Genomic DNA, 22088 nt, shown 5'->3' on the forward strand with positions numbered 1-22088 from the left:
AGATAAACGCATCTTCTTCTTTTTTGACATAAACATTTTTTTTTGTGATCTGACCTTAAACACACCGTTGTTCAATCATGTCCATTAATTCTCTTTGATTTATTCAATATAATAGCTAAAACTAAAAAAAAAAAAAAAAAAAAAAAAAAAGAGGGTAAGAAAATCGCTTCTTTGTACAATGGTGAATCTCTGAATACTTTTTCTTGAAGGGGAAAAACAAGGCTGTAAAAATTAAAATCTTACTAATAGTTGCATTGGAGTTGAGGAGAAGGGTGGCCAATGGCCATATCAAAAATTCAATTTGATGCGTGGACGTGACCCAAAGCTGTATAGTTTCTGGAGAAGAGATAGAGTGTGTGAAAGATGACTAGTTGACTCACTAGAATTTAGTTGGAATTGCTAGTTGGAATGACTGACTGAGAGGCGGAACAAGCGGATCATTATTAACTGTTTATTATTGTAGCAATAATTCATTCACATATCACTATTATATTATCCCTTCCATAACATCTTCCACATATAATTACTCTTCATTTCCATATTAAATCCTTACCAAATATCTCAAAAATTTAGATTAGTGAGTAAAAAGTATCTTGACCAAAAACAAGTCACCAAAAAAGTAAAAATTATGAAGAAATGTTTCTTCTTTGTCGTTTATAAAAACACATGATTGGACTATAGATCGATCTTATTTTCCACATTCGATATTTGTTGCTTTTCCATTTCCAAGCAACTGACGTAGGGTCGGAGGAAGCAACCACACATTGACTAATTAGTGATTAGACAGACTTCCCACTAGATTATGACCTTGTAAGATGAGAGCAACAAGCCTACAATACCGTCAACAGTCTATAATCGGTTCAAAACTCAACATGCGTGGTAAAAACACCAACCTAATCACTCTACAACATTAAATGCGTCTTACCAGTCTCACTTATCCTTTGAAAATTATTTGGCCCAAGCCTAACCATTCTCTTTCAACTCCGTTGAGCTTGTTTTCCTCTTTTGAACATACCATTCAATGTAAAAGACTATCAATAACTCAAACGAAACAAAACTAATCAAGAATACAAACACTCTTGGCACGAAAATTTCTTCCATTCAAATTATACTTGCAGTGATTGCTACACTGAACAGGAATTCAACATCCGCCGCACTCCCGTGAGCTAACCTCACCGGAATCCTTTATGTATACAAAAAATTTCTTCCATTCAAATACTATCGTTCTAATAAATTGTGGCCATCGTCTAGGGTCTAGGGTTCTAGGTTGATCTTGTTCGCTCCTCTTCCTCAGATCGTACTCATTCTCGATCAACTTTAGTAACCGTAGCCTGTCACAACAAAAGGAACAAGTTGGCAAATTTGCATTTTGACAAAGACAAAAGCGGAATAGAGAGCCCTAGATTATCTACAAACCTGAGTTGTCCATGGGGTTGCCGGCAGGCACTGCAGGCTCTGGCTCTTTAATCTCAACAACTACACAATCTGACATTAAGAAAGTTTTCGCAACAGAGGATGCATGCTCTAGGCAACATCTCACCACCTGAACAATAAAAGGAATCAAAATTTCAGTAAATTATGTAAATGAGATTTCAATTATATTCCTGGAAGTCAATAATAGGTAACATCTAACACAGCTTCGGCACAGAAACTCACCTTGGTTGGATCAATGATTCCAGCAGCCATTAAATCTTCATAGTTTCCAGTGGCAGCATTGTATCCATACTTCGGATTGTCACTTGAAAGCACCTGAAAAAAGAGACAACAAACATAGCATTCAGATACTAAGCATAGTATATTCTATATTGAGCCAAACGAAAGAATACCTTCTCACTGACAACACTTCCATTTACACCAGCATTCTTGGCGATTAATTTCAGAGGGTAACTAAGAGCTCTTTTAACGATATCTGCTCCAACCTGCAATCACCATTTGATTTGAGCCAACATTCAATACAGTTTCAGTCATAATCAGAATCTTCTTCTGAGTCAAACCCCAAAAGATTGGGGGAGTTCAATAATCAACAGATATGGTACCTTTTCTTCATCATTATCAAGAGTATCTTTGATTGCGTCAACCTTTGATGCTAACCTCAGAAGTGTGCATCCACCTCCGACAACAATACCTTCCTCAACAGCTGCCTGGACAATTACCAACAATTTAAATTTTGATGGTGCTTTAATGCGCAGATGAAAGAAAACTTAACAGGGATTTAATATGAAAAGATTTAGTTAGAGTTGGGTTACCTTTGTTGCATTCAGAGCATCTTCAACTCTCAGTTTCTTTTCTTTCAGCTCTGTCTCTGTTTGTGCTCCAACCTTGGAAAATTCAAGAAAAAGTTCATACAAATGAATTACCATTGCAATACATCATAATCCAAATTGTCTACGTGTATTTCGAAACTTACCTGTATAACAGCAACACCACCAGATAGTTTTGCAATCCTTTCATTAAGCTTTTCTCTTTCATAGTCCTGCTCGGCCGCCTGCATTAATTGTTTAACTTGTTAAGGCTATAAGACTATCAAGAATGACAAACATCCATAAGCATTTTTTGAGAGAAGGAGAAAGAGGGTTTCACCTCAATGAGGTTCTTAATTTGGGCAACTCGCTTGTTAACTGCTTCCTGAGTACTTCCATCACCAACAATTGTGGAGGTATCCTTTGTAAGAACCACTTTCGAAGCATGGCCTAGGACCTCCTTTCCAACATTCTCTAATGTGAGTCCTACTTCCTCTCTGATGACAGTTCCTATAAGCAAATTAATAGTATCTCAATATCACATTACAAACAGAAAACAATAAAGGAGACTCATACGTTACACCAGCGCTCCATTCAAACAGGAGGAAGTAATGAATTATTAGCAGACAAGACACCTAGGCAAGAGTTGAGACCAAAAAATGAATTAGACGTAAAAGTACCTCCAGTTAGAATAGCAATGTCATCAAGGTACTGGCTCTTGCGATCACCAAACCCGGGAGCTTTAAGGGCAGCAATCTTAAGAGCTCCTCTTAGCTTGTTTACAACAAGAGTTGCAAGAGCTTCTTGTTCAATGTCTTCTGCAACAATTACAACTGGGTATCCTCCTCTAATAGCATCCTCCAAAATGTTAATAAGGTCCCTTGCATTTGTAATTTTTTTATCAACAAGAAGCAACTGCACAAAACCCACTCTTGTATTAGGAGGCACAAATAACACATTGAAAATTAAACTTCCATCACCCAGGGAAAAAGGATATGTTACCTTGCAGTTCTCATATTCAACAGCCATTTTCTCACTGTCAGTGACAAAGTAAGGTGAGATATAACCACGATCAAATTGCATTCCCTCAACAACATACAGGCTGTTCTCAGCACTCTTTCCCTCTTCAAGGGTCACCACACCCTTCCTACCCACCTTGCTCAAAGCTTCAGCGATCATGTTTCCTACTTCATAATTGTTTCCTGCACTAACAGCTGCAACATCTGCCAGCTCACTGTCTTCAACCTGCAATGAGTTGTAAACTTTTCTCGTTCTGAGGAGATTTAAGGATTATGAAGCAATGCAAAGAAACAAAGGAAATCATAATGGTAGGCTAGCACCACATGGTCAAGGGTTGAGACTGTAAAAATCGGAAATAAATTTAAGCTACCTCTTTGGAGATCAACTTAAGCTCATTTACTAGAGCTCTGGTGGTCTTTTCAATGCCACGTGTGATTAAAACAGGGTTTGCCCCAGCTGCAACCACCTGAACAATTGAACTCAGTTAACAGAAGTTTTCACACAATCTCTCTCCAATGCAATCACAAAGACCACGGTACAAACCTTGACACCTTCAGCAATAAGACCTTGTGCAAGAACAACAGAAGTGGTTGTACCGTCACCAGCTAGGTCATTAGTCTTGGCAGCTGCCTGTCTCACTAACTTAGCTCCAATATTCTCAACAGGGTCCTCCAACTCAACCTTTAGGCAGAAAAGGACAAAGTTAATAATCTCAAAATTGCCCTAAATTCAAAATTGCAAACTCTTGGACAAAGTGAATACGTTTCATTTCAGTATTCTATCCAACCAAAAAAGGACTTCATTTAGCTCATATGCTTTGCCAAACTCACAACGTGCTGCTCTCATGTCTCATCTCACACTACATCTTGAAATGCTAAAAGAAACATTGACGCTCAAAACATAAAGGAATCTAAGTTTATGTGCTCAGAACTACAACATATAAAAGCAAAGAGGAGAACACTTGAAAGCTTTAAACTTGTTCCCTCCAAAAATGTGACACAAAGAAAGGATCATAAACCTCTTTTGCGACGGTTACACCATCGTTAACAATTTTGGGGGAGCCATACTTGCTCTCTAGAACGACATTCCTTCCCTTTGGACCAAGTGTAACCCCAACAAGGTCGGCGAGCTTGTTGACACCAGTCTGTATAAGAATAAGATTATATGTTAGAGCACGTAAGATAAGAGACACCACAGAATGGAAACAAATTAACAGCCTTGCTCTTCAGAAGACTCGCCTGTAATTTCTTGATGGCAGAGCCGTCCTTGTTGAAGTGCAATTCCTTGGCCATGGCGCAGATCCTGGGAGCCCGTGTCCTCCTCATAGCCACATTTTGCCTCCTAGAGAGAGAGAATGAAGAGATTGAAGCACGAGACGACAAGCTGTCGAATTTTCTGTCAACGACACGGCCACTAGGAGCAGCCAAGGAACCAACTGAAGTCATGGCTGCAAATGTGGATGCCATCTACCCCTGTCAAATTCAGTAGCACATGCAATTATTGAAAAAATCAAATTCATCTGTATTCAATTAATTGAAAAAACCAATTTCATGTCTTTTGATTTCAAATGAAATGGATGATTAAAATACTGGTGAATTGGATTCAAATGGAGCAAAGAACAAACCCAAAACAAAACAAAAGAAAACAAGCTGCAAATGAAAAGGGGTCAATTGATACTGATGGCGCACAACAGAGAATATAGGACAGCAAGCCGCCTCTCAAAAGCACCAGAAACACGAGCACAATTGAGTAACAGAGCTTCAAGAGAGAGAAAGGGAGAGAGGTTGAAGAGATGAATCACCTCACCTGAGAGCCAAACAGCAGAGTGGAAGAAGAGTCGATTTAGGGTTTAGGTAGATAGGGAGACTGGAGAGCAAAGTCTTGAGGGTTTTGGTGGGTTTGGATAAGAAACGCCCAAAAGAGAGCACAAGGAAAGGGACTGAGAGCTCGAGGCAAATGTTATGTTATATTGGCGACTCAGCGAGCGTTAGGTTTACCCACTCCCCACCCTTGAGCTCTTGAATCTTCCAGACCCAAACTCCATCTGGATCGTCCGATTCCTTTTCGTTCGTCCTCCTTACAAACACTCCAGAACTCTGAATGACGCTTTGGGGGTATTGGGCTTAAATAATTTAAATCTTGGGCTTTTTGTTTGTCTCAAGATATTGATGGGTCCTTGTATGGCAACGAAGAGGGGTTTACACTTACATTAGTGGATTTGGAATTTTCTTTTTATACAGATATTCCCACAAGGACATGGATATTCTTCTTACGCAACACTTTGCTTGTATTATATGAATGAGCTCAGGATCCTCTTTGTGAGGATCATAGGATTCTCAAATCGTATTCGTTCATCGTATATCGTATAGTTAAAAATTATTTTAAATATTTTTATTTTATAAATACTACATGACGAAAACTGATCGCACGATATACAATGAACATACACGATTTAAGGATCCGGAAAGAATCCTCTCAGTATTATATATCTACTTGAAATATCACATCATTTATGTTGTGTCATTTCATTTAAAATAAAAAAAGAAAGGGAAAAATAATCAAATAAATAAATTATAAATGAAGTAGACAGATTCCAAATGAATTTTATGCTATTCAATTTGAAAACAAACAACACAAAAATACGACCTCATTTTGTCAGGGAATGATTTGACACCTTAATTGTTTAATCTATAGACTAATGTGGACATCATTTCTCCTTTTTAAACTCAAACTAGTCATGTTTTTAGATGATGAGTGATGTTTCAAACGCCACTTCTCTATCTATTAGATTTAAAGAATATTGAATGAAATAATGTTTGATCCCAGTTGAAGTTAAGATCGATGCATTAGTCGAATGGTTTTTTTCCAGCATTAACCATTGTGAAGTCATTGTGTAGACATTGAAATTTCGGTAAAATAAATGTTAACCAATGCATTAAAATTACAACATCCACTCATTTCACTTAGATCATTCACTTACTTCACCTACAACCTCCACTCATTTCACCTACATCATCCACTTACTTCACCTACAACATCCACTTACTTCACCTACAACCACCACTCACTTCACCAAGAAAATTTGTGGTGGTGATTCATTCTCAAAACCCATCAAGGAATTCACAAATACATTTCTCTACTCTCAAATTGGAAGAGAATTCCCTAAATCCTTGAAGCTTTAAAACTCCAAAGCTCTCAAGCATCCAAAATTCCCAAGAATTCCGAAGGATCGAGAAAGCTCTCTTCGTTCTTCCCCAAATCTTTGAGGCCCACCTTCAAGATCAAACCACAAGGCCCTTGAAGAAACTTCCATCAACCTTCAAGATCAAGCCCAATGGCCATTGAAGAAACTTCCATCAAAACTTCAAGATCAGATCCCGAAGGCCCTTGAAGAAACTTCCATCAAACTTCAAGATCAAAGCCCCAAAGGCCCTTGAAGAAACTTCTAACCGTTCATCCAAGATCAAGGCTCGACGGCCCTTGGATCAACAAATCTACATCTTACGGAGATCGAATCAGATGACCAAATTTGAGAGAGATCGTAACTCCAAAATCATTAAACACAAATATTATTTTGTATACATGTTCTTGTTTCTAGAATTTCCGTGTTCACACATTGAATTTACCTTAAACGGTCATTATAGAAAACAAAATTGGGAATGTTTCGTTTTTTTAGAAAGAAAATGTTAATCACAATGGTCAAATCTAGCTATATATAATCCGAGTCTTAGGCTGGCTGAGTTGTTAATTTCAAATTCTGGTTGTAAGTACGTGTGAAGGAGATATAATCTATGCTCTCAATTTATGAAAGTTCCAAACTTACAAGCGCACACACTCACACACACACACACACACACACACACACTCAAGTCTCTGTATGTGATAGCTAGCTTTCTTGGATTGGAAGCAACAGATCATCATCTCCTACCTACAGAAAAGAAAAAAAAAAAAAACTCTTTGTCTGTATGTCTGCGTTGATCGATCTTCACGAATCAAATCCCTGATTGTTGTATATTTACTTAGTTAGGAAGTCAACTCCTTCTTTCATGGAGTTAATCATGTATAATCCCTGTATATATTTTACTTCCCCGTTCATATCAATAATATACAAAAAATTTCAAACCTTTGGTCCTTATGATGGTATCAGAGCCCCTTCATGGTGGCTCCTAATTTTCCTTTTTGTGTTCATGTGCTTTTGAAGCTTTCAAGAGTGAGATATATATATATATGTATTTTTTTTTCCCTTGCCTTGAATCACAATTTAATCATGGGAATGGGAGAAAATTCTATCTACGATAGCACGCAGCCGATAATGAAGACAGATATATATAAAGTGTGCAGTGAGTTTCAAACATCAACTCCAATTCTATCTCCAATCAGCGGACACATCTTTTCAAACTGCTTGCTGGGCTCACACTAGAACAACTTCAACAGCTTATAGCAGTTATATCCATGGTAAAATTACAAAAATCAGAAAATTGCAATGCATTTGCAAATATAGCAGGTCGGGTATTTTTTTGTGAGTTTTCATCAATTAATTATGTATCTTCTAATACATGGATTTTGGATAGTGGTGCGACATGTCACATTGCATCCGACTCTTCTCTTTTCACTCGAACACATAGTTCTTCCATGCCTTCAGTTAATTTACCCACTGGTCTGTTGTGCCTTGGCCCGTTCGTTAGTGCGGAACCGAGATTCAGATTACAACCTCACCAAAATCACACACAGTTGAATAGTTTAAAATACAAGAAATAAAGACACCGAGAAATTTACGAGGTTCGGCAAAAACCTGCCTACGTCCTCGGAGAGATATTGCTCTTAACTATGAGAAAAAAAAAACAGTACAAGTTACACATGAGTTAAATCGACATAACCCAATCCCATATCCCTTGTACACCCACTCACAGAATTTTCCCAAGAGCCTCACTCTACACCAAGAGTTCTTTCACAAGAGATCTTTCACTCTAGCTCTCTTGATTTCTCTCACCCTTGCCCTTGCTCTCTGCAAAAAAGAACTATTTCTTCTCCTTTCTTTTTTTCTGCAAAGGCAAATGAGCTCTCTGCTCTTTCTTCCTTTTTAAACCGAAATGAGCCCTCACGGGTGTTTAAGACACCAAAACTTTTTCCTTTTACTTTTCCCTTTTTTCCTCCTTGCTTTTCCCTTTTTTTCTCCTTACTTTTCCCTTGTTTCCTCCTTGAAACAAGGAAAGATGTTTTCTTTCTTTCTTTAGCCGAAAGGCATTTTGGAGGATATTCCACTTGACCACAAACTCCAACAATCTCCACCTTGGCCAAGCTGTACCAAAGTCCATTGGCCTTACGTACCAGCATGCACACTCTGAATCAACCTCATTGGTCCTGTTCTGATTCAGTCACTGCCAATGCATGTGCAGCTGCTGCAAGCAAAAAAACATTTAGCTTCAGACAGGATCTCGACACATCCTCGTCTCCTCCAGCAGGTTTTCCTCCTCTTCATTGTTTGTAACTTGGAAACTTGTCAGTGCACCCATTTCCAGCAACACCCGTCGAGCCAGACAAACATTCCTCACACTTCTCATTCTTCAGGACCATCTCATCACCTGTGAATCTCATAGCTCCACCTGCTGCAAAACCTCTGCAACACTTGAAACTATACATCACCAGGAGATGTGTTGCTTCGAGTACCTAGAGGGCATACTCGAAGTCTTCCGCCACAAAATTGCTGCTACCTGGACCAAGATCATCCTTTCTTTTTCTCAAAGGACAATTTATCCTTTTATGCCCGAATTCTTTACAGTCATAGCATTGTGGTCCCTTGCCTTTGGAGCTTGATTTGAACCTGCTGTCTCTCTTAAATCCTCCTCCCAATTTTCTTCCATGATTCCAACCTTGAACAGCTAAAGCAGTCTCGTGCCCACCATCAACAATGGTCTTCCTCTTTTGTGTATCATAAGACACCAAAGAAGCCTGCACTTGCTCCAAACTTACTGTATCTTTTCCATGCAATAAGGTTGTCACAAGATTCTCATACGAATCTGGAAGTGAGGTAAGAAGTAAGAGGGCTTTATCTTCTTCCTCAACCTTAACATCAACTTTCCTCAATTGATCCAAGTATCCATTAAACACATTCATGTGGTCCATGAGATTCCCGCCTTCATCCATCTTCAGCTTGTACAGCTTCCTCTTCAGATGTAACTTGTTGGTCAAACTCTTAGCAATATAGAGTTTTTCCAACTTCTCCCACAGTGCAGGCGCAAAATCTTCATCCATAACATTGTTGATAATGTTATCAGCTATGCAGTGTCGAATCGTGCTAACACAACGTGACTCCAGCTCCTCCCACTGGTCATCTGTCATTTCTTTAGGCTTCCCATCTTTTCCCTTCAAAGCTCTAACCAAGCCTTGTTGAGTTAAGACATCCTTTACTCTCATCTGCCAGAGAGTAAAACTGCCCTTCCCATTAAACTTCTCAACTGAAAACGACATGTTTGTAGTCATCATGGTGAATAATAAATTTGAACCTTCAATGAACCAAAGCTTCCAACCAAGCTCTGATACCAATTGTTGTGCCTTGGCCCGTTCGTTAGTGCGGAACCGAGATTCAGATTACAACCTCACCAAAATCACACACAGTTGAATAGTTTAAAATACAAGAAATAAAGACACCGAGAAATTTACGAGGTTCGGCAAAAACCTGTCTACGTCCTCGGAGAGATATTGCTCTTAACTATGAGAAAAAAAAAAACAGTACAAGTTACACATGAGTTAAATCGACATAACCCAATCCCATATCCCTTGTACACCCACTCACAGAATTTTCCCAAGAGCCTCACTCTACACCAAGAGTTCTTTCACAAGAGATCTTTCACTCTAGCTCTCTTGATTTCTCTCACCCTTGCCCTTGCTCTCTGCAAAAAAGAACTCTTTCTTCTCCTTTCTTTTTTTCTGCAAAGGCAAATGAGCTCTCTGCTCTTTCTTCCTTTTTAAACCGAAATGAGCCCTCACGGGTGTTTAAGACACCAAAACTTTTTCCTTTTACTTTTCCCTTTTTTCCTCCTTGCTTTTCCCTTTTTTTCTCCTTACTTTTCCCTTGTTTCCTCCTTGAAACAAGGAAAGATGTTTTCTTTCTTTCTTTAGCCGAAAGGCATTTTGGAGGATAGTCCACTTGGCCACAAACTCCAACATGGTCATCTGCTCCTATTTCTACAATTGGCTCAATACTTTATGACAAGAATATCACTTTGAACAATGTTCTTTGGGTTCCCTCATTTCGTCTTAATTTGGTGTCTGCCAGCAAAGTCACTAAATCCTCAAATTGTTGTGTCATTCTTTTTCCTGACTTTTGTGTTTTACAGGACTTGGGTAAGAGAGGATAATCGGCTTGGGTAAACAGCGAGGAGGTCTTTATTACATGTCACCACTAAATACAACCTTCACAACCCCCTTTTCATGTCATGTTTCCCACACATCCAGTATATGGCATCAACGCCTTGGTCATCCTTCACCAGCTCGGCTCAAATTACTTTCCAATTTGTTTCATTCTGGTCTGCTTCTATGAACATAATTGTGATGTTTGTCCCATGGCTAAACAGACAAGATTACCTTTTTCATTAAGTTCCATCTCTTATAATGTGCCCTTTGCTTTATTACACTATAATATTTGGGGTCCTCACAAACTTAAATCTACTTCTGGGGCACGGTACTTTCTTACCATTGTTGATGATTACACCAAGTGCACTTGGATATTTTTGATGACCATAAGTCCGAAACACAATCCCTTATGAAATCCTTTGTCACCTTTGTTCGTAGTCAATTTAGTGCCCCCATCAAAGCAATAAGGTCTGATAATGGAGCCGAATTTTTCTCATTACGAGATTTTTTCCTTGATAATGGGGTTGAATTTCAACGTTTATGTGTTTACACTCCATAACAAAATGAAGTAGTTGAACGCAAGCATTGCCACATTCTCATTGTGGCTTGTGCATTGCTCTTCCAAGCCAATTTGACTCTCATTTTTTGGGGGGAGTGTTTTCTCATTGTAGTTTATCTTATCAGTAGGCTACCCACTCCATTACTATCAGATAAGTCACCCTATGAGGGGTTATACAATCGATCCCCCAAGCTCGGTCATCTTAGGGTATTTGGGTGCCTTTGTTATGCTATGTTGTTCAACCACTACCAAAATTCGATTCACGTGCCCATCGTTGTATTTTTGTTGGCAATCCAATAGGTCAAAAGGGATATAAGCTTTATGATTTGAAGACAAAACAATTTCTTGTTAGTAGAGATGTGAAATTCTATGAAAATATTTTTCCCTACGCATCTCTAACCCCAGAAGACCACCATCAAAACTCACAAATTGTTTTACCCATAGTTCACCCTTATTCTCCTAGTCAATATGTTGGCTCCACCACCCTACCTATTATTTCCTCTCCATCCGCCAATCCACCGCCACTTACATCTCATGAGTCAGATGCCACCACCTCACCCATTATTTCCTGACATTCTACCCATCCACCACCACCTACATCTCATGATTCATAGGCCATCACCCCGCACATTATTTCTTCACCTTCCGCTCATACACTAACACCTCTATCTCATGATTCAGTGGCTACCACCCATACGGACCCCACCCCCTCTTCCACCACTTCTCCTCCCTTTCTCCATGAATCAACAATTCCTACCTTTCCACATGACAATTCAACCGATCCCAGTCCATCATCTCCTCTTTTGCCTGCTCCTACTAGACACTTTACTCAAACCCACAAACCACCATCTCCTGTTAAAGGTACGAAATATCCATTATCAAATTTTGTTTCATATTCAACTATCCATGCAAAATCGTGTTTTTTTAGCTACTATCTCAGGCCATAGAGCACCCACATATTATTTACAAGCTACCGCAAACCCCAATTGGCAGCAGGCCATGACTACCGAACTCAATGCTTTGCAACAGAATAATACATGGACGTTGGTTCCTTTACCTACGGGGCATAAACCCATTGGATGCAAATGGGTATCCAATGGGTTTAGCACATCAAATATCATTCCAATGGGACCATTGAACTCTACAAAGCTCGTCTTGTGGCAAAGGGCTACACCCAAATCGAAGGCGTCGATAAGATTGAGACATTTTCCCCAACTGCCAAACTCACCACTCTTCGTTGCATTCTCGCAGTCGCTGCTTCTCTCAATTGGACTATTCATCAGCTTGATGTTCAAAATGCCTTTCTTCATGGCGACTTGCACGATGAGGTGTACATGGACCCTCATCTCAGACTTCGCCGACAGAGGGATTACTAGGTGTGTCAGCTCAACAAGTCTTTGTATGGTCTCAAACAAGCCTCTCGTAACTGGTTCTCCAAGTTTTTCAGTGCTCAACAAGCTGGATTTCAACAGTCCAAGGTAGATTATTCATTATTTACAAAAACCTGAGGTAGTTCTTTCACTGTGGTTCTCATATATGTTGAAGATATCCTTATCACAGGAAACAATCTTCAAGATATGGAACACTTGAAGCCCATTCTCCTCAAAAAATTTCGCATCAAAGACCTTAGAAACTTGAAGTATTTTTTGGGATTGGAATTATCATGTTCTAAGAAAGGTATATTTGTATCTCAACGCAAATATTCCTTGGATATCTTACAAGATGCATGACTTTTTGGCGCAAAGCCGGAAACTTTTCCAATGGAGCAGCACTTAAAGGTTACTCCTGATAATGGTGAATTACTTCATGATGCAATCCACTATAGAAGAATGGTGGGTCGATTAATCTACTTGACAGCTACTAGACCGGACATAGTTTATTCGGTTCAAACCTTAAGTCTATATATGCATCAGCCTCGGAAACCTCAACTACAAGCAGCTTTGCAGGTTTTGCGATACATTAAAGGAAGTCCAGGTCAGGGATTGTTATTTCCGGCTACTAATGACCTTTCTTTAAAAGCCTACTGTGACTCAGATTGGGCAGGGTGTAAGGCAACAAGGAAATCAGTCACAGGATTCTGCGTGTTTATGGGTGATGCTCTCATTTCCTGGAAGTCGAAGAAACAATAAAATGTTTCTCCTTCCTCAGCCAAAGCAGAATACCGGGCAATGGCAACCACATGTTTAGAGCTAACTTGGTTGCAATACATACTTTGTGCTTTGAAGGTTTTACAAGATAAACCAATTGCCCTTTATTGTGACAACAAAGCTGCTATCCACATTGCAGGGAACCCAGTTTTCCATGAGCACTCAAAGCATATCGAAATTGATTACCACATTGTTCGAGAGAAGCTACAAGCTGGATTAATTTCTGCCTCCTATGTTCCTTCACGAATTCAATTGGCTGACATATTCATGAAGGCACTAGGAAGCGATAACTTCAATTCTCTCAAAAATAGGTTGTGACTTCACAACATTCACTCTCCAACTTAAGGGGGAGTGTTCAGAAATCTACGAATCAAATCCCTGATTGTTGTATATTTGCCTTATGTATATTTACTCAGTTAGGAAGTCAACTCCTTTCATGGAGTTAATCATGTATAATCTGTGTATATATTTTACTTCCCCGTTCATATCAATAATATACAGAAAATTCCAATCTTTTGGTTCTTATGACTTTACTCAATCTCGTTATACTTTTCATAACAAATAATGGTGGATTAGTATTCATTTTGTTCTCTTTGTATTGTGCAGTTATGGAAGGAAACTACGGTGGCAATAGAATCTCTGCTTACTTTTTCAGCCGAGGGAATACTGACAAATGACTTCGCTTGCTGCTCAAGAAATCATTCTTGCATGGAGATTCAGATCTGAACTTAACAAGCTTCGCAAATCATTGATGGATACTGGGAGGAGCTTGAGTCCTTCCCTGATATTGAAGTTAGGTTATTGCACCCTAAAAGATTATGCATGACGGGGTGGCCTAAGCTCAAGTCTCTCCCAACAAATTCAACACTTCAACTCCCTAACATTTTTGTTGATATATGATTTTTCCGGGCTGGATGCTTTGCCAGAGTGGTTGGGGAACCTTACATCCCTTACAAACCTCATTATTCGATGGTGCAAGAATCTCTTGCGTCTACCAACAGTTGAAGATATGCAACGCCTCACCAAATTGCAAGTACTAATAAATTTTGCATGTCCTCTTCTGGAGCAAAGATGCACCAAGGACAGTGGCACAGAATGGCCCAAGATTTCTCACATTCCAAATATCAGAATCAAGGGTAATCTTTTTTTTCTTTTTAAAGTATGGTGACTGCCGTTCCACAATTGTTTATCCTTCTACTTGTCAATCCAGAATCAAGGGCAGCTCCTCCTTCTCTTTAATTTTAATCTTTGGAATTGACTTATAATATTCATTCAGTGCTGATTTTGCAATGAGCTGCTCAACTTATCAACTCACCAAATTCAATAATTTCTCTTGACTGCATCCAAGTTAAAAGAAATTTCTTGATATTTCAGCAATGATATATCCCATCACAGTTCAATAAAATCTGATATTTAATTTTGAATGCTAATATCCAATCTCAGAGCCGTCATTCAGTGCACCTGCCGTTACAATACCCCTACTCTAGGCAATTGTCTGTCACACGGTTGATCGATTAATATGTAACTGCTTTCTTTCTCTTATCCTTTTGAAGATTTTGGACTGATATTTTTTTGGTTTGTTGTATTTTCTGGACAGATTCTTGAATTGCATACATGGACATTTGAATTCTCAAACTTCAGAATGAATCAATGATATATATGAACTTAAAAATTCCAACATAACAGTGTAGCTTCAAACTAATTCATGATGTTAGCTAAGGGTTCTTATTTATTAACTTATAAATAAATTCATTTTGAAGTTAAATTTTTTCTGATGCTTTCAATGTTTATCATAATTTGAATAATGCCCACTTCTTATGCGTTCAGCACAGTCTGCAAGTCTTGATTCCATAGAAAATTTATAGAAACGGAACAAAGATGGTTGAGTAGTAATAAGGAAAAATATGAAGGTAACACTCTCTATTGCAGCATGTGATATTTGAAAATGAATAGTTTTCAAGGTACGGAATGGCTTGTCGAAATTCTCGATAATAGCATATGATTTTACATGGATCTTGACAGTGTTGATCCATTTTCGTTCTTCCAGTTTATTATAACAAGGTCTTTGCTTCATATCACAGCATAATAGGTTCCTTTTTCTTGATAGAACACATCTACGTAGTTACGTACCTTTACCAACATTTTCCACATCATATATTGCAGAAATCACCAGGTAACAAGCTTTGGGCTATAATCGAAAATTGAAATCTATTGCATATAGTTTTTGCTAAGTTGTTTTATATGTCCAGGCAGACACTCATGTATAAAAAATTCCATGTTGTCTACTTTTTGGGCCTTGAAATGAACCCAATTGATCGAGTCTCCCCACGTAGTTACTTTCTGGTTGGATTGCAGTTGGGGAAGGACTTGCATACACTCCTCTCGGGACGCCTGGTGTTGTCTCTCTCGTTTGCTTGGTGCTTATTGTGTGGGATATAGTTGCACTGATGTGAGACGGGAGACATTGGGTAAGAAAAGCAGGGGATATCTTGTGGATCGTTCCAAAAGGAAGATTGTTTCTTGGCTATTTTGGGTGCTCGACTGTAGATTAAGAAGCATTAGTAGAGACAAAAGTTCCTCCATCTTTAGTTTCTCATTTGTCTTTTCTTTCTTTTTTTCCTTTTACTGTGAGGGTGTGAGCTTGGATGTGCATTCGGGACTTTGGATTTAGGAGTGATTAAACATTATCTTGTATTCTCCCATTTAATTATAGTTGATTTACAAAGTCGAACCAGTATAAACTGAGTCTTTTGTTTTTCTTCTTTTTTTTTGGCAGAAAAGGAATTCATTAGTTCGAAGCATCAGTTACAAATCATCATTCAATCTTACTAGATAGCAAAGCGGTTTCCATCTGATCTTGGTGATCATCTTGTTTAGGTAGACTTCCTGTTGAAACGATATGCTCCAGGGTAGCATGCAAGCCATATGTTTTAACAGCCTCCATGCATGGCCGGCCTAAACCCTCGACTGTATATTGCACCTGCTCTTTGGTTTTGTATGAGAAGTACTCGGCACCACTCAAACAAAACCATTCCATCCACATGTATTCCATTACACAGCAATACCTTCTTCAACCCATGTTTCCAATTTCCTGTGAAGTCCAAGCCTCAACGCCAACCATGCATGCATCATCTCATGTGCCAAGATCCCACCTATGACCACATCTGGTTGTCCGAACAAAAGCATCACTCTAATCAGTGCCTTGTTCAGGAGAAACCTAATCACTAAACTAATCACCTTTTTATCGCACCTGAAAATTCCCGGTAAATATTGCAGCATGGTTAACTTGTCGACCTTTTTTTTCACTTGAATCTTTCTCCACGTTTTGAACATCTTTGAATTGTCACGATAGGGTTGGTAGGAAAGGGAGGACCTGATAACATTCAGCCGTCAGGCTTAGGCTTGTCGTGTGATGGTTCATATAGTCTGTTGACTCTGTTTAACTCATCTTGATCCACCATTAAAATAGGAATGTCTTCTTCATCGAAATCAAGTGACATATAAAAATGCACGCACGGCTTCAATAACATAGCAATCCGACCAAAGTTTCCTGCCATCGCCGAGGTACACATATTCTTCTGTACTGTCTCCTTGCTTAAATCTAAGGCATTCACGACACAGTGGAGTGTTATCGTTGTAATGTTCCGCACAGCATATTTGCCCCCAAAATGCGCTAGGCTCCGGCTCCTCTTGATTATATTTGTGACAAACATCGCATATTTTTGGTTGGCGGGGATTTTGAACCATGAATATGTTCATGTGTGACAACGGTACTTTTGTATATTTCTTGATTGATAATTTGATATGATTGGAAATACAAGTGTAGAGTAATATTTTGATATATGATATATAGGGCACTAGTCCTTAGCCTGCTAGGATTAGTAAAACCACAGCTGACCTTAATCGCAAGGAAAGTGAGTAAGCCAAAAATACTAGAACAAGTAGGTGGAAACTAGGAAAAAAATAAAACAAATCCTGTTTAAATAAGGTCGTTTACATATAGAACAAATCCTGTTTAAATAATAGTTATTGAAACCAAATTACAAATTTTATGACTGCTGTTTGTCTGTACGTACCGTCGACTGTAAATAGCTGCAACTTTTCCACGGTGACTTGATCATTTCAAGGTACGATTAATAGCATACGATTTTTACATGGATCTGGAGGTGTTGGCCCCTCTTTCTGCTACAACGTATATCCGTACCTTCACCACCATATACGACATCATATATTGGCGTGCAGAAATCATCAGGTAATTAAAAGAGTCTTCTCTTCATGCTATGGGGATTTTGAACATGGAATTTGTTCACTTGTGACTGCTAGATCGCTCTTGTATTTGTATATAACGCTAGTGTGCGTGTGTTTTTGTCAAATGAATATTCAATCAAAGTAATAATACATTATCAACAAGAGAATGTATGCTTTTAGATTGATATTTACGCAAAATTACAATAATTCAATTACAAATTATCATCACAAAAGCCATATCTTTTCTCAGACGCACACAGATGAAGCTAACAAACCAAACATCACATGCATGTCAGTTACAGTGATTCTTCTTTTCTTTTAGTTTCAGCATCCGGAAACTGGGTTACAGTTTTTTTATCAGAAACTTCCTCCGGGACCTGCAGAGGCTCCAAAGAGTCAACAATGTCTCGCATTAGAGGCCTTGCTTTTGGGTTTCGGTTCAAGCAATGATATACTAGCATGGCTGCCTTTTGAACTCCTTTAACAGGATAATCTCCTTCTAGTCTCGGATCAACGATGTTGAGCACCTTCTTCTTCTCCTTTAGCATCGGGAGAGCCCAGTCAGTAAGGTTTTGCTCCCGGGCTGGCCGTGACTTGTCTAAAGATTTCCTACCGGTCAGAAGTTCAAGAAGAACAACACCAAAGCTATAAACGTCACTTCTAGGAGTTAGATGGCCTGCATGTAGGGAGATGGATATATAGTAACTATGTCAAATGATCTTTGGTTCCCAATATGAGTTCAACTGTCGATTTTAACAACACAATCCTGATTTTGGATGTTATGGGGAACAAAGAAATGACTTCATCTCCATGTGGTTTACGAAGGACCTTCCTAATTCCCAAAAGACGTGTCTAAATTTGTAACAGAACTTACCCGTCAAGATGTACTCCGGTGCTGCGTATCCATATGTCCCCATTATGCGTGTAGAAACATGAGACTTGTCCCCCACCGGTCCATCTTTTGCAAGGCCAAAGTCTGAGAGCTTTGCATTATAGTCCTGTTTTGAGGCATGCAAAGAAGGTGCAATTATAATCTGATTGAAATTACTCAGAAGATCAATGATACGTGTGCTGCAGTAACTGAAATCTGCTCACTCCATCAATCCATGATTTTCTTATGACCAATGGAGAATACAATTTATACCAGGATTGAATTCGGAAATCAAGACTAGAGCAACTGATATAGTAATTGGTATATGTCCCAAGTGATGTAATTTATTCTCTTTAAAAAAAAAATTCAAGTATACTAACCAGATCCAACAGAATATTAGATGTCTTAAAATCACGATAGATGACAGGTTTCTCTGCCTCATGGAGAAAGGCGAGTCCTTGAGCTGCACCAAATGCAATCTTCATCCTTATGGACCATGGCAGAGGAAGCAACACTCCTGTAAAAAGGGAGATATGCATGTGAGATAAGACTTAATCCCCAGCCATATAGAAGAAGAGGGATAGAAAATACTTATATACTTACTTGAGAATAAATTGTTTTCCACGCTGCCCCGAGCCATATACTCATATATCAGCACCCTCTGTTCATCCTCGCAGCAATATCCAATGAGCTTTACCAAATTTGGATGCGAAAGCTGCCCCAAAAATATGACTTCTGCCTAGAAATGCACAAAAATCTTAATGAAACTGATGTTCTGTCTTTTCTTTATTCTTCTTAATGAGTTAAAAGGTAGAACACAAAGCTTACCAGCCACTCTCTGTGTCCTTGATAACTGTTATCACCGTCATGAACTTTAACAGCTACCGGAAGGGGGTCGATCCCCTCTCTTAAATCCTCAGTAATGAACCCTTTATACACACTTCCAAATCCTCCGCCACCCAACATCTGATCTTGCCTAAAATTTGCAGTGATAATCTTTAGTTCACTGAACGTGAATGCAATCAAAGGATTTGCAGCTGAATCACGACGTAGGATCTCAACTTCTTCAGGATTTGATGGTAACTTACTATCATCTTCCCTATGTTTCACTGATGGGCTCTGGTCTTTTGGGGACTCTGAAAAGAAAATTGAGAGCATAACATGACACATCCGACCATCCAAATCCTATCCGACAACAAGCAAACATCAAAGCTTGTTTCCCACCACAACTAACTTGAAAGTTCATCATATAGAAAGAACAAAGAAAAACAATTAAAATATAAATCCCTGGCATGGCACAGTAGAGTATGTACTATCAACATTTTGAAAGTAACATGCAATTCTTTTTTACAAACCAAAGTTAATATTTTATAGCAAAATGTGTAATCTTTTAGTCTCCTATGCAAGTTTAGCTCTAGATACAATTGTATACAAGAGGGTAAAGATAAATCTTCGATCATCGTCGAACGGACCAGGACGAAGCTAAAAGATTAATGGTCCCGTAAAGTACAGTTTGAACCTAGAAAGGATGTGCTTTTGAAAACTCGTTAGAATGAACAGACATACTATCAAGAGTCAAGATAAGAAACAAGGCACCGGCAATGTGGAATATCCACTTTCCTACAGGAAAGGTAAATCCATCACCTTTTCAACCAGCCATGTAGAAAAGGTGAAAAAGCATATTCTTGTTCATTTGTTTTTTTCTCAAAACATAAAGGAGTACATAGAGAATCCAACAAAAACAGTATTACCTACTTCAATATCAGCAAATGGTAATGAAAAATTAGAGAATCAGCTCAATATTGGGTTTTCGGTATAACTCAGTCCAAGGAGTAAAAAAATGATCTTTTTGCATATGGTTATGTAAATCATCCTAAAAAATTGCAACCTTGATTTCCAATTTCATTTGAGAGTCTATCAATTTGATTAATGAATTGAAATTCCTGTTGCATGAGGAGGAACCAGCACAGAAGTTAATTTACTAATTATACATGAGGATCCAAAACAGAGCTTGATCATTTGAATATTGAACCAAGGTGAGGTTCAACTCTAATCTCTCATTAATCTAATTAGGAAAAAAAAAAAGCAGAAAAAAGAAGCAAGCTTTATAATGGGGACTAACCTGACTTTGCATTGGAAGAGACTCTGTAAACAGAAGGCTCCCACCTGTAGCAGCAATTCCCCATTATTTCCAAAACCAGAAAACAACCCCACAAATCCCCACTCCCTCCTCACCAACCACTCATCACCACTCCACAAGGATGAATTGGATCCAGACCCCCAAATGAAAAGCAAAGAAAAGGAAGACAAATGAAATTCCAAAAGCAGAGCCAAAAGAGTGAAAGAGAGAGCTTTAAGTGGGGAAATTGTTTTATTCTTGTGAGTTTGAAATTGTTGAAGAATGAGGAAGGAGGAGAAAGAGTGAGGGAGAATTCTTCTTCTTGGTGGTAAGGTAATGATGGAGTGAAGGGAAGAGGGGGTTAAGGTGGGTGCTGGTTCTCGGCCATGGCAGAAATGGGCCCACATTAGTCGAGAGAGTTTTTTTATTATTTTTTAGTGTTTGTTTTGATTCAAAGATGTATTGTGCGTTCTTGTAACTTGTTAGTGCGCGTCCATGGTGGATTTCAATTCCCACCCGTCTTTCTTTTTCCATCATTCTCCAGCACATTATCTCTTTTCTTTCTCTTCCTCTTCACTTTAGCCCATCTATGCCTCCTCATTTGTTTTGGCCTCTTCTGCTCCCACTCTTTATTAGTACCCAATAGGCAGTTTGCGAGTCAAGCTGCTGCTGACTTTACCTAACTTTCATTTTTATGTTACTGCTAATTAAGGACAAATTTGCATTCATAGCCCATCAATCAAAATTAGGAAAGGCCACATCAACAAGACACCAGCATGAATAAAATAAGGTTTTCCTCCTGGTGCCAAGGATCTTTAGCCGCACAAGGCCAATACGTAACATCACAAGCCAACACGCTTGATAAATCAAACATAATCGTCATGGTAAACTCACAATGATTTGCTGCAATTTATTCTATTTCAACTAGCGTACTAAAAAAAAGCTCTTAGAGAAACTTTATGGAGCCTAGTATTAACACAATAACCACCCACTTTGGAGCAATTTGTGGATAATGATCTTATCTCACGAGCATAAAATCAAGTATGTTTAAAAAAATAATAATAAAAAAATAAAAAAAAAGCTCAACACGTTTCATTTGGGTTTTAACCATAACTTGCTCAAAGAGGCATCAAAAATGGGGAAAAGATTTGAGTCAGCTTAAAGACGAGTACATACTAGTTTCTTCGCTTTTATAGCTGGACCTACAGTGATAATGTGAAGTAATATGCAGGACACAAATCTTGTAGTCAAATATATTTTCTTTCTCCCAATTATCAGGAAATGGTTTTTATTAATTTATTTCTCCTCTAATCTTGGCTAACAAGATTTTGAAAGGGTGCGAGTTTAGTACAACGTTTAAATGATACAAACAAGAGGTTTATTTAAAGTGATTTGTTGAAATTTATTCTAACTTGTAACAATGTAAACATACAATCGCTAAAATTATTTTGATTCACACCTTTTGAAAAATGCAAACAAGAGAAGCATTTATATTCGTATATCTCTACCTGTTTCTTTTTGTTAATAATTT

At 38.5% G+C, this 22088-nt stretch overlaps 2 protein-coding genes and 1 pseudogene across 8 annotated transcripts; all 3 read right to left on the minus strand.

Moving 5' to 3' along the window:
• Positions 1 to 1079: 1079 nt before the first annotated feature.
• LOC137714914 (chaperonin 60 subunit beta 2, chloroplastic) lies at positions 1080 to 5358 on the minus strand. 6 transcript variants are annotated; one of them, XM_068454075.2, is made up of 15 exons: positions 5062 to 5358; positions 4499 to 4732; positions 4279 to 4404; positions 3804 to 3941; positions 3631 to 3726; positions 3243 to 3485; positions 2921 to 3155; positions 2581 to 2750; positions 2408 to 2485; positions 2247 to 2318; positions 2037 to 2141; positions 1827 to 1919; positions 1657 to 1749; positions 1417 to 1543; positions 1080 to 1331 (listed from the first exon to the last, which is right to left on the minus strand). In XM_068454075.2, exons 2-15 carry the CDS (start codon positions 4724 to 4726, stop codon positions 1318 to 1320), a joined length of 1818 nt encoding a protein of 605 aa, XP_068310176.1. In that variant the 5' UTR covers positions 4727 to 4732; positions 5062 to 5358; the 3' UTR covers positions 1080 to 1317. The 6 variants fall into 6 exon arrangements, with proteins under 6 accessions (XP_068310176.1, XP_068310175.1, XP_088548011.1 ...); XM_068454074.2 differs by having other exon boundaries at positions 5067 to 5345; XM_088691885.1 differs by having other exon boundaries at positions 4885 to 5242.
• A 10639-nt stretch (positions 5359 to 15997) lies between these two features.
• LOC148698313 (LIM domain-containing protein HDR3-like) lies at positions 15998 to 17128 on the minus strand (annotated as a pseudogene). Its single transcript, XR_015960407.1, has one exon. The product of XR_015960407.1 is annotated as an LIM domain-containing protein HDR3-like (transcript).
• Positions 17129 to 17719: 591 nt separating this feature from the next.
• LOC137715850 (putative serine/threonine-protein kinase PBL16) lies at positions 17720 to 21160 on the minus strand. Its single transcript, XM_068455200.2, has 6 exons — positions 20561 to 21160; positions 19267 to 19574; positions 19042 to 19177; positions 18819 to 18955; positions 18442 to 18565; positions 17720 to 18243 (listed from the first exon to the last, which is right to left on the minus strand). The coding sequence occupies exons 1-6, from the start codon at positions 20622 to 20624 to the stop codon at positions 17864 to 17866; spliced, it is 1149 nt and encodes a 382-aa protein (XP_068311301.1). The 5' UTR covers positions 20625 to 21160; the 3' UTR covers positions 17720 to 17863.
• Positions 21161 to 22088: the final 928 nt, after the last annotated feature.

The sequence above is a fragment of the Pyrus communis genome, chromosome 3, assembly GCF_041283825.1.
Source record: "Pyrus communis isolate YQ-2024b chromosome 3, ASM4128382v1, whole genome shotgun sequence".
Classification (NCBI taxonomy): Eukaryota; Viridiplantae; Streptophyta; class Magnoliopsida; order Rosales; family Rosaceae; genus Pyrus; species Pyrus communis.